The sequence below is a fragment of the Rhyacophila brunnea genome, unplaced genomic scaffold, assembly GCF_057557595.1.
Source record: "Rhyacophila brunnea isolate RB1 unplaced genomic scaffold, BYU_Rbru_1.0 scaffold_22, whole genome shotgun sequence".
NCBI lineage: Eukaryota > Metazoa > Arthropoda > Insecta > Trichoptera > Rhyacophilidae > Rhyacophila > Rhyacophila brunnea.
This window is the reverse complement of record NW_028232882.1, coordinates 19,880,239-19,892,863: the sequence shown is the minus strand read 5'-3', so window position 1 is coordinate 19,892,863 and position 12,625 is coordinate 19,880,239. Positions and strand designations below refer to the sequence as shown.

The 12,625-nt window shown below is 37.1% G+C and overlaps 1 protein-coding gene across 1 annotated transcript in view; it reads right to left on the bottom strand.

Moving 5' to 3' along the window:
- Window positions 1-12,322, bottom strand: part of LOC147070166 ((E3-independent) E2 ubiquitin-conjugating enzyme UBE2O) — a 34,267-nt gene extending 21,945 nt beyond the window's left edge. The window contains exons 1-10 of the mRNA XM_085950000.1: window positions 12,075-12,322; window positions 11,675-11,902; window positions 8,535-8,792; window positions 4,577-4,820; window positions 3,375-3,945; window positions 2,868-3,008; window positions 2,290-2,503; window positions 1,492-1,712; window positions 421-556; window positions 4-90 (exon numbers count right to left, since the gene is read on the bottom strand). Coding sequence (XP_085806126.1) covers window positions 4-90; window positions 421-556; window positions 1,492-1,712; window positions 2,290-2,503; window positions 2,868-3,008; window positions 3,375-3,945; window positions 4,577-4,820; window positions 8,535-8,792; window positions 11,675-11,902; window positions 12,075-12,299 — 2,325 coding nt within the window. The 5' untranslated portion in view covers window positions 12,300-12,322. The remainder of the gene's footprint in view (window positions 1-3; window positions 91-420; window positions 557-1,491; window positions 1,713-2,289; window positions 2,504-2,867; window positions 3,009-3,374; window positions 3,946-4,576; window positions 4,821-8,534; window positions 8,793-11,674; window positions 11,903-12,074) is intronic.
- Between the last annotated feature and the right edge of the window lie 303 nt (window positions 12,323-12,625).

The window sequence follows — 12,625 nt, the reverse complement described above, 5'->3', positions numbered from 1 at the left end:
TACCTTAAAGAGATCTTGAGGCCAGCACATGCTGCTGTGTCCATCCACCCACCAAACGTGGACTCTTCCCGATGGAAAATTGTCTATCACCTACAAGAAAAAAAATTGTATGTATTTTTTGCATGATAAATCAGTAATATAGTGGTAATGTTTTACAATAATTTAAGGTGTACAGATTCGATTTCTTCCCGTGCACAGGAAATGTGTATTGTCTATGACTAATACTTGTTAATTTATTGGCGTCTTCTGCAAATTGCAAAAGTTTTGAATTTCGTAATTGTAAACATATTTCATTAATAGTTAAAAATGCATGTTTGCTCAACAAAGTCAGTCCAAGTAAAAAATTTTAAATGTAAAGTCAGCAGTGCTTTCAAAATGGAATGAAAATTAACAGGGTGAGATGGAAACTATTATTGTTACCTGTCCCGCGGTACAGCTGGCTTCGGTTCCCGTGAAGTTGGCAACCCTGATTACAACAGTTCCCGGTCTGTATTGAAAATCCGGATGGTCTTTCAAATCGTATACGCTCACTTCACTCTCCGCAATCACTTTGGGACTAGAAAATGACAAGAAAAAATCAGTTTTAGAAAAATTAACAGAAATATATAAACATAATGGAACCACGATTTTACGTGTCTGGAATTCACATTTACCACTATTTGAGTGTAGTTACTGCAGTATTCAAAATTCAATTAAACTTAAATCTAATTTTTTAAAACATTCAATTCAATGCATGGGAATCATTTCTATTTATAGACATGTCTGCAGTGCTCAAGATCAAGGTTACAGAATGCGATTGTATGAGTTTACTAAAGAAATGGAAAATTCTTGAAAAGGTGAAAGAACATGTTGACATCTGATCTGATATGTGATCTGTTAACACTTTTCAATACCTCAATTTAATCAGTCGTTTTTCACTTTATATCTACAAAGAAGATGACATATAATATTATCTTCTTATAGGATAGTTGAAGATATAATACAGGCACAAACCGGACGGTAATTCCATTATTTGACATTTAATTGTCTACAATTAGTAAGCGTTCTTTCATTACATATTTCGCTGTCACGTGAGATTGTTGTGTATATGTAACGTAATTACATAAGATAATTAAATATTATGGATCTGTGAGTAACACTCAAAAACCGATTATTCTTAATTTCATATAGCACAATCTGATATTCAAGACTCGGGAAATTGACACTCGATTAACCTGTCAAGCGAAAATCAAAGAAATAAGAAAAAAGACTGAAAGAGGGAACCAAAAAAGTGTAATATTTCACAGTAAATAAAATCTAGTAAAATGAAACCAAATGCAAAGTTTGCTAATTTAAAAGTACGATAAAATCCTTTGGGAAAAAGTGTGATGTTTAAATAAAATAAAAATATGATGATTGATGATCCACATGTAAAAACGGACGTGAAAGTGAGAGAAAATATGACTTGACAAAGGTTGAGAGCCCGTGATTTAGAAATCGAGATGTACTAACACAGGTTCTTGGCAGCTAGTATACGTCCTGAACCATTTGACCACGGCAGTCCTCCCGTGGTGGTCTACCCGCTGCACCACTCCATAGTCGCGGTGAGATGGCGCACATTCACCGATGCCCATACCCCCCACCACAAAGTCACCCGGAAAGCATTCCTGCCCATCCAGGTGATGGATGGGAAATAGGTCCGTGGAGGGGATTCCTAATTCTATAGTGCCATCCTTAAATGTGATAAAAATAACACTAAATATTATTATCTTTGTGAATAACAGAACGTCTGTTAGTTTTGTAAACTCAGAGGCTGCTTCAATATCTGATTTTGACACTATGACTTCCAACACCCTAATTAATAAAACTTAAATATTAATAAAAAATAAGACTTTTGGTATTATACACCTTTCTTATACGTCCACTTCTGGAATACGTTTCTCTGATTTGGTCCCCATATTGTTCAAAATGGAATTATTAAGAGATGTTAACTCATTCTATCTCAAATAGCTCGACCATCGACATAAAGGTACAGTAAAACCTCGTTAATACAAATTCCATGGGACCGAAAATCGAGGAAAAATTCGAATTACGAATTATGAAATAGTGTACTTTATTACGATTTATTGAATATTTTTGTATGCCAGGGACTCTGAAATCATTTCGAATTATGAAATTCGAATTAAAGGTATGGTTTTATATGACAATAATGTTCAAGGGACTTTTTTTGGGAAAACTTCGAATTGCGGCGAATTTCGAATTATCAGTGTTCTTACTAATGAGGTTTTACTGTATGACTAATCAACATACCTGCCATACGACGTTGGCTTTACTAGTAGTGCAGAGGATCTCCACGACCAGTTTGTCACCGGGTTTGGGATGTGGCACGGCAGGTTCCTTCTTGGCACTTCTCTTGAGTCTCTTGCCTTTGAGGAATTTGGTAACTAGCTGCGGAGACTTCTTGCCGCGTCCCGATGCCAAAGAGTTGTTGCTGGACGAGCAGTGGGAAGACCATGTTGCGCAGCTGAAATAAATTTCATTACATTGCCACTTCGTAATATACAATACCATTAAAACTTAGCGCACACACAACCACTTTCCACTATAACCACTTTATTAGGTTATATTTCTTCATATAATAATTTCAGATATTATGTTCTAATGTACAAATATATAGACATAATATTACATACAGAGGTATCGTTTATTTCGCCATATTTGATTTTGTACAATGATATATTTATTTAATTATATATTATGCCAGTCTGAATAAAAACCAATTTTTAATTATTGAACATTGTAAAGTTAATGATGGGTAATTGAAGATTATGATTGTGACAAAAATGTTCTGTAATATGATTGTAATAATATGAAATAATATGATTTACCTGTCTGTATCGCTTCCATCCTCTGTGCTGGTGTTGTCCCAATTATCAGAGTCGTCGAGCTCTGCGTGATGCTCGTCAGCAGATTTGTGACTCCCATTCATCGCGGCCAAGTTATCATTTCCGCAATGAATTGAATTACATCTGATAGCAAAGAGTTTAAAGTCATTAACAATGATAATTAAAACCACTAACAACATATTCAAAAGATTCATGGAAAACGCCTTTTACAACTTAATTACACTAGCGAAATTGCATTCTCGCTACTGTTGCATGTAGGGAAATATTCGATGAAATATATTAATATGAAGTATTAAATAATGATCACAAATTATTTCAAAATATTGTGGAAAAATAATAAATTTCCATGTTTATTTTTGTAAAAAAGATATGATATTCTATGGAAAGCTTTTGCAAATGTCAATATACTGATATGAAAAATGTAAAAATATGGTCTTTAAGTGTGAAATACCTACATTCTTCAAATTCGATCAGGATAATTATACTCACAGTCTAGATTTGCGCAGTTTCTTATGCTTTTCGGAGGGGTCGGCATAGTCGGGTGAACAGGAGGGATCGGACGGACTGCTCTTTCCGTTCCAGGCTGAATCGGGAACGGAGAGTCGAGGGCCCATGTCTTCTGTCGGCTGCGGGCTTCCTGATGCCTCGCATCCTTCTCTACGGCCTTCCCCACCCTTGCATTCCGCTTTAGAACTGTTGCATTCGGCCGAATCGAAACTGCCGGGGCAGTCTTTGGCTATGGACTCACTATCCACGATGACAATATCTACATCCATCTTGGAGGGGCAACTCTTATCGTCGGTGCCGTCCTTGCAGAAGTGCTGCTTGTTTTCGAGGGCAGGCAGTGGTTGGGCATTGTGTGCGCACACGATCTTCCCGTCCCTGGCATGGACAGAGAGTCTCTTTTTGGACTTGGCAGAGAGGCGGTAGGTGTGCTTGCCGGCGGCGATCGCGTCTTGTGCCTGAGGATTGTTGGTCCCCGGATCTTTAGGGTTTATATCTTTTGCTTCTCTATTTCTGGGCGGTCTTGTCTGACGGCGGAGGGCTCTGTATGATTTACCTATAAAGTCATCAAAACAAATTGATATGAAATAGTCTTTTTTATTGGAGGCTTTACAATATATGGAACTACAGTAAAACCTTGTTAATATGAACACGGATAATTCGAAATTCGTCGTAATTCGTCGAATTTTTTTTCATTTTTCGGTCCCGTGGAATTCGTATTAATGAGGTTTTATTGTATTAATAAAGGTACTGAAACAAATGATTAAATTAGCTCCAAGAGATTTCATGTTGCAAGTTCATTTATAAGCAAGCTTCAGTTTGTGCTCCAAGATTTAATTAATAACTTAATCCCACGCCATATCGAGATAAAAAAGACTGTTACAAGCCTTAAAGTAGTATTTTTACAAAATAAATATGTCATTTAGATCAGTGGTCAATTCATTCGCTTGCGGAGCACAGGGTGCAAATGTCGCAGATATGATAAATTCTCTTCTGAGTAACGAACAATCATGTAAAATCAGAAATTGCAGTTCGTAAGAAAGTAGCCAGAGTACAAGCATTCAATTGTTACCAATTTAACCAAACTGAAACCATTTGAAATCGCAACTTAGTGTTATAGAATTTACCGCTTTATTAGTATATAACTTTTTGTTATTGAAGATATTATATAAAATTCAATTGCTAACCTTGGGTCTTCTTCCAGTGGGATTTAGTGCAGAAATTGTCATGGTCATTGAGGTTGAGGAAGTTCCTGGCGCCCACCTGGATGGTGCACGGCTCGAAGAGGTTGAGGAGACGCAGGCGCTTGAGGTCATCACCCTCCACTAGGAAGCGCGGCTGCTGCGGGGGGCCACTGTGTGACGACTCACCAAGAGCGCGGCATTGCCACTGCACGCCCACGCTCTCCGTTTCCACTGCCTCCACCGTGAACTGATCGATACGATACAACACAACAATATTATGTGTACATAAACAAGAAACCTCAGACACATTGCTACACCTTATTAATTGAAGTAGCATTTTATTCATTTGAACTACAGTGGAACCCTGATTTTATATGCCTGGATTGATGGCGCTAGTCACTAATGGCCTGATTTTGGGCACACAAATATGACTATGCCCTTGAACTGCTAAGCTCAATAAGATTTAAATAATGATTCTTTTATTTATTAACAAAAGTATAATTCAGTTCACAGAAACCCTACAACAAAGCATGGCCATAGAAGATGGTGAGCATCTAGAGTGGTACAATTCAACATATCGTCGCTTAACCTGATAGCTGCCCGTAACGTAACGTTTACGTCATGCACAGCGGCGATTCAGGCGCCCGTACCGTACGATATACGCCGAGCCGTTCTACGCGCTTGTATGAGTCAAATATTTATTTATTTAATTTTAAAATGTGTAACTACATTTCTGATCAGACCTTGCAAGCAAAAAACATTTGTACGGCGCATACATCGCGAGAATAAGGGAATTTCCCGAGAGGCCAAATCAGGGTTAGCTCAAAATTCCCCTGCACACTGGGATATCTTGTACAATAGGCAGTTGGTATGATTCGATAGTGATGAGTCAGTTGTCGCCGGAATATCATTTAGTCGGGATGCTAATTCGGAATGCTTTCTTATTCAGATTTGCGTTATAATTGGAATGTTTTCAATGTTTTTACATTGAAATTTAATTTCTATTGAGTGACCAAGTGTTTTTATTTATATTTCATATACAATTTGCGTATAAAAAAGTGTTATATTTACGAGTTTTGTTTTAGATTTTACCTACTAAACTTGAATGAAAAGAAAGATTTTCGATGTTTTTAGATAGAAATTGACAAAGAACTAAGTGTTGTGACTATTTTTCATTTGTATTTCGGATTCGATTTGCGTATACAAAGTGTTTTATTTACGAGTTTAGTTTTACAAATTTTATTATTCAAAATGGATGAGATCGACGAAGTTGGTGAAATCGATAACCTTATCGAAACAGTTGAATCTGAAGACGATGGAAGTGATGATTCGGATGTCGAACTTGAGGAAACTTTGGAAGTAGATGAAAGTGAAATTATCACACCGGAATCCACTGAAAGACCGACATTTGAGTGGAAATCGGATATGTTTGAGCCACACGCATTTTCCTTCGATGCTAACGTTTCGGGATGCAAAGCTGATAATTTGACTTCGGATGCACTCGAAATGGACTATTTCAAATGTTTCATCGATATTTCTTTTGTTGAAATGTTAGTCCGAGAGACCAACAGACAATTTGTATTTGCCACAAAAAATATCACAGTTTTGAGTGATCGTCTACGGCGATGGGTAGACTGCACAATTGATGATATGTACACATTTTTGGGGCTGTGTATGCTAATGTCAAGGAATTCACGGAATAAAATATCTGATCACTGGTCTATCCACAGATTGTTATTTTCACCATGTTATTCCGAAACCATGTCCAGGAATCGTTTCGAACTGATGCATCGAATGTTGCATTTTTGTGACAATGAAACGCAGGTTCCCGGAGATCGACTATATAAAATTAGACAGGTCCTGAAGGAACTGAAAATTTCTTTCAAGCAGTACATGTGTCTATATCAGAACATATGTATTGATGAGAGTCTTCTCCTTTTCAAAGGCAGACTTTTATTCCGCCAATTCATCAGGACGAAGGCTAGTCGTTTCGGAATAAAAATTTTTGTAATGGCTGATTGCAAAACTGGTTTTGTCTTAGATGTAATCATTTATACCGGAAAACAAACTGAAATTGAGAAAAATAATTACATCGGTATATCGGGCAACGTGGTGGTAACGATGCTTGGACCATACTTGGAACTAGGGCATACATTGTACATTGACAACTGGTACAGCAGCCCAACGTTATTCAAGTATCTTTATGATCACCGGACGAATGCCTGTGGAACCGTAAGGAGAAACAGAATTGGGATGCCCAAATTTACTAAGAAATTGAAAAAAGGGGAAACCGATACATTCCATACTGACGAAATTATGGCTTTGGCGTGGAAGGATAAAAAGGATGTTACAATGTTGTCCACAATTCACAACAATACTTTCAAACCTACTGGAAAAGTAGACTATAAGACTAAAATTCCGATTTCCAAGCCGGAATGCATTGTTGATTACAATAAAAACATGGGTGCTGTGGATCGTAGTGATATGATAATTTCTTCTGTAAATTCGACAAGAAAAACTGTCAAATGGTACAAAAAACTTTTTTTCCATTTGATAGATTTATCTCTGCTGAATGCCCATGTATTGTTCCAACAAAAAACTGGAAAAAAACAACCGCTGGGTGAATTTCAATTGAAAGTCATCGGACAACTGATCGAAAAACATAAGTTAGAACCAAAAACTCTTTTGAAGCGAAAAGCACCCTTACCCTCTAGGCTAACAGAAAGACATTTTTTGGGTAAAATACCACCTACTAACAATAAAATTAATGCGGCAAGAAGATGTTATGTATGTGCCAATACAAAAAATCAGAAAAGACGGAAAGAAACTAGGTATTTGTGCAAGCAGTGCGACATTGCTCTGTGTTTTGAACCGTGCTTCGAAATTTTCCATACACAAGAAAGTTTTTAGTGATTTTAATGTGTTTAGTATACTTCTTAGTGCTATAAGTATTTATGGTGACATTTTACAAAAATACTATAAAATTTATTTTTCAAAATACTTATATTAAAAAAAAAAAAAAAAATCAACTAATTCTTGTAAGTGCAGTGTTGTGACAACCCTACCATACCTGAAAATTTTCAGACATTTTCACGAAATTGTGTATGAAAAACTTTTTCCCCGAACTTCAATTGAGGTCTCATATATGTAAGTGCATTATATTGGACTTTTCACTATTCTTTTAATTTTTTTTATAATATAATTAATTCCTGGGCCCTGGGGAGTATACCTAGTACTTTCAGCTGGGCTGTTAAAAGGTTAAGAAACAACACCGCGGAAGTCAATTAATTAAAATTTTCAGGGGAAACAAAAAATGTCTCCAAAAATAAGTTGAAAGGTATCAATTTTCAATTTTTTGAGACGTTTTTTGTTTCCCCTAAAAATTTTTATTAATTGACTTCCGCGGTGTTGTTTCTTAAGCGACGATATGCTAGACGGGGCTGATGGTGTTTTTAAATACAACTACTATTCATCGTACCTCTGCGATGTTAGGTTTTTGACGGTAGCTGTAATAAAAGCACAAAACTCAACATAAAGCGGGAAATGATAATAGCTTTATCCGGTTTGATTCAAAACTTTTAGAAACTGTGAGATGGAACAACAGATGCACCGATTCCCTATTTTTCAACAACTAAGGGTTACACACGGCACTGTAATTTACGGCAAATTGACATGAACTACGGTAGTCCTTGCTTGATTCCAATTGGATACATTTAAAATCAAGTTGATGCTCCGCCGTCTACATTGATTTGCAGCGCCATGTGTTTTGGTCCTAAGTTGCGATTTAACTATGTCCCATATACACGATTAATGAGTTTATTGTTATAGGTTTTTATTACTGAGAGTGTGTAGATTGTACTTGTTGTATCGCCTAGTCTCACTCAGCACCCCTCCCAATCTTTCTTGTTTCCCGACCAAACTATCGAACCTTATTTTATAATGTGGTAAATCGACAAGTCACCTTGTGCTCCCGCATTTTATGTTTTCGAGCGGCCTTCATGTCTTTGGTGGTGTTGAGCCAGGTGGCATGATCCAGGGCTCCGAGGGGGCCGGCCACGTACTGACCGGGGAAGTACTCAGGGGCCAGGGCGTGCCCGCTCAGCCCCCGCCCCCCGCGCCTCCTCCGCGTCAGGCAGTCCTCCAGGGGGCAGGTGCTCACGTCGGGGTACTCGAGACGGGACCCGTCTGCGGATGACAGTCGCATTTTGCTGTGCACTATCTGTGAATAAAATTGAGAAGATTTTTTTACCAAGGCAAATTCATATTCTGGAAATGAACAAGTAGACTGCATGATAAACATCAAAAAAATCTCCATCCTGGATACATGTACACACAGCAACAATTGATTGCTATTTGAATCGATGACATCAGCTACATGCTTGAATATTAATGTTGTGAAACACTATAACGTTAGCTAGCACTTGAGGTGTGCAGATCCGATTTCTTTCCATGAACAGGTAGCAGGTGGGACTAAAGCATTTATTGTCTATGGTCACTATCACCAACAATGTTTGAATGAAGCTTGTTGCATCGCCTTGTCTTGCTTGCTGGTATGTTTCCACTTTCTTCTTCTCAAGCTATTGAACTGTGCACTTGCACTTACAGCTTGACTGGCGTGCCATCTGTATTTACGATCATTCAACAGCACAAAATTATAACATTTTCTTATGAATAAGGTGTCAATATAGATGGGGCGTAAAAATGCCAGTATATTTGTCAGTGGGAAATATCTCTCGACTTTAAATCAATGGGTCATTGACTGCTGAAATGTTGATTAATTTTTAATTACCACATTTAAATATCATGTTAATTATATTTAATGTCCAAGTAACGCAAACGCGCTAGTTGTGGTGTCAGCACTAAATGGGTTAAAATTTTAATTTTCACTTTTACATTATGTGTTTGGATCCGGAGTGTGTAGCTAACGAATTGAGCAAATGGCTAAAATATTTTTACTGAATAAGTGATATAAAAATATTTGAATCTCCAGTCTATAATAGCGCAATAGTGCTTGCACAGGTATAACCGAATGTGTGTAGTGAGGAAGTCTGAATCAGTTACATATTTTTTTTTGCATTTTTGAAAACATGGTTCAAGCGCAAACTAATCATCGATTATGCAGTTGCGTTTGTAGCCGATTACAACCAAAAAGTTATTATTGATTGACATAATTTTTTTTAAAATCTATTTATTTTACATATAATTTGTCATAATTATAAATTCCAAGCGTTCACGACATGATATAAAAAAAAAGTGTTAACAATATTGAAATAAAAATACAGGTAATGAATAAATAATAAAATACATGGAACCACACCGACTACCGTGTGAACTAGGTTGATAGACCCTATCTTAAAAACTCATAAAACCATGTCCATCTAAACTCACCTCACGTAAGTGGAATACATCAATATCTGAAGCGATTTGATTGAACATGGTTATTGCTCTTCCAATTGGCAGGTTAGTTCTGCATCTTGAGAGAACAAACAATGGCCACGATTTCTAAGATAATTATCAGATACACACAAGTCAATACTACCGAGAATGGCAGTTTCCATTTACACCGCATAGAAGTAGAAGTAAGAAGAAAAAAAATATGTACTTAGCTAAATAACGATCCCTTCTACAGTATGTAAGCATATGAGATGCCCGGGGTTCCAGCGGCTAGCTCAGGTGTCCATCGAACCCCGGATTCACAAAAAAAGATAAAAAAAAGGATTTATATATGTTGGTAAAATTAAATAAAACACTAAGTCTTTCTCGTGCGGTCTTAGCGTTATATATTTTAATATTTGGTTGGACAACGTTACTTTATAGTCCATTACATATTTTGTTTCTACAATTAGTTACGCAGGTCCGTACACGGTTTACAATGGACGCTTACTAATTTTTTTTTTTCTTTTTCAAATTCCCCGTACCCACGCCGTCCAGCAAAAAGGACTCTCGTGATTGGCCAAATTTTATCGCGTGATGCTTTGATTTGACGAATCACGAGGACCACCCCGGCGCAGGCGCGTGGATTTTAACGTTGCCGGCAAGCGCGGCAAAATTTATTATATATGAATACTTATATTTAGTCTTAAAATTATCTCTCTCATCCATCATCATTTAAACTTTTTAAATTAAATTAAATTTATCTTAATTACACCTCCGCCCAATATGTGATTTTCACACACCGGACGAAGGCCTTTACTTATGAATAAAAAATACTTACGTGGTTGAGCAAGGAATCAGATTAGATGTTTTATGAAGCCGTTTCTAGAGGTCAGGGTTACGTTTCGACTTATAGCTACTAAATGATTATTTTACACCGGGAGAAGCCCGCCTGTAACAGGGGTGTATCACATACCTAAGAGAAAATCAGTCAGATAAAGCTAGGGATAATATACATACAGCCGAAAGTAAAGGAGTCTCAAAAATTTCTCCTGGCCCCGCTCCACCATAAGAGCGTATTTCAACTGATGCGGGGTCATCCGTGCTGTTCATTCATTATAAATGACTCAATCTTTGGAGAAATATAGTTGTGCAATGAAAAAAAATCTACTATGATTGATACGTAAATTTAATAATGTACCTACCTATTTTTGACTCGGCTTCATTTTATTGTACCATAAAGATGCCGAACTTCTACTCTGTTATTTTATCTATCTCTATGAAGGTCAAGTATAATAATGGAAAATAAAGCATCGACATTATGATTTGATAATATTAAAATGCATGAAGGTAGTTTGTATGCAACAATAAAAAAATATTTGATTAGTTATCAATAAGAAATATATGATTTCGGTGCAATTAAACTGTATTTTATCATCTAAATTTTAGAGGAATCTATTGCAAAAAAAAACAAGAAAGGTATTTCACCTCGCAGTCAAGTTATATACCTACCGCCGACACAAAATTAATGAAATTTAAATTGATAAAATATAAGATCCGATTTGAAACAAATACGTACGAATAATTTATTGTGTATCATTACTTATCTTATCATTCATAATTGTTATGAAACTGATCTTGAAACGTATAAAAATGACTTTACAATACACATTTTGACAGTTCGCATATGAGTCAATTTTCTGTGTAGTTTTCGAAGTCGCGGCTTACTTTAGTCGTCCCGACCCACGAGTCCAGGCATACGGCCAGGTCCGCCGTGAACTCTTCGATCGGCTGCAGCCGCTGGCTGATGACTGAGGGCAGGACCAGATTGGTGCCGACCACCTGCACCGCGGCGGACACTACGATGTCCCTGCAATAACCTCTCTGGGTGTCTTTTCCTTTGATCATTCTCCGGACCACGTCGCCGGGCATCAAGGATCTATCGGCCAATCCCACCTGGAAACGTCAAAAGAAGGTTTAACCGAATCTGACGGTTCAATAAAAATAACAATCGGTCACCATAACCTGCCTCACTCGCGTAAGGCCGTACCGCCGATTAAATAATGAGATTTTATCGATTCGATAGCGGTTGACGGGGTACAATACTGAATGTTTTCATAATACTCACTGATTTTTCCGACATCACCCGTTCTATTCCTGAGGGATGCCATACTACGCGAATTTCGCCCTTCTGAATGGGTACATCAATATCACTGTCCTGATCGCTGGAGTTGGCTTCAAAATTCTCTAAAACTAAGCCGAATACTACTTGACCTCTACTGTTAATTTTGAATACTTCATCTTCAAAAAAATATTGAAATTCTGTGGGTAAATTGGGATTTTGTCCCGCCATGTTTGACGGAAATAGTTGAAGTCTCGTTGAAGCAGAATTCACTTGTTTTTGCGTGCCTTTATGTGACAGCTGATCCAACTTAATTGCGCATGCGCCATGCGCCGACGACCACAGCTTGTGCCCCCATCTACAAATCAACGAACAAACTAGGAAAAGCTCCGTTCACAAAAAAATGCTGTAAACTTTAAAAAATAAAATATCATTTTGGATAATAATTACAAAACCGCAATAGTAGATTTTTAATAAATGCATTTCTTTAAGACTTGCCAATAAAACGCTGCATTCTGATGGTAAATAATAATTTATTTGACTTTCAAAACAATCTA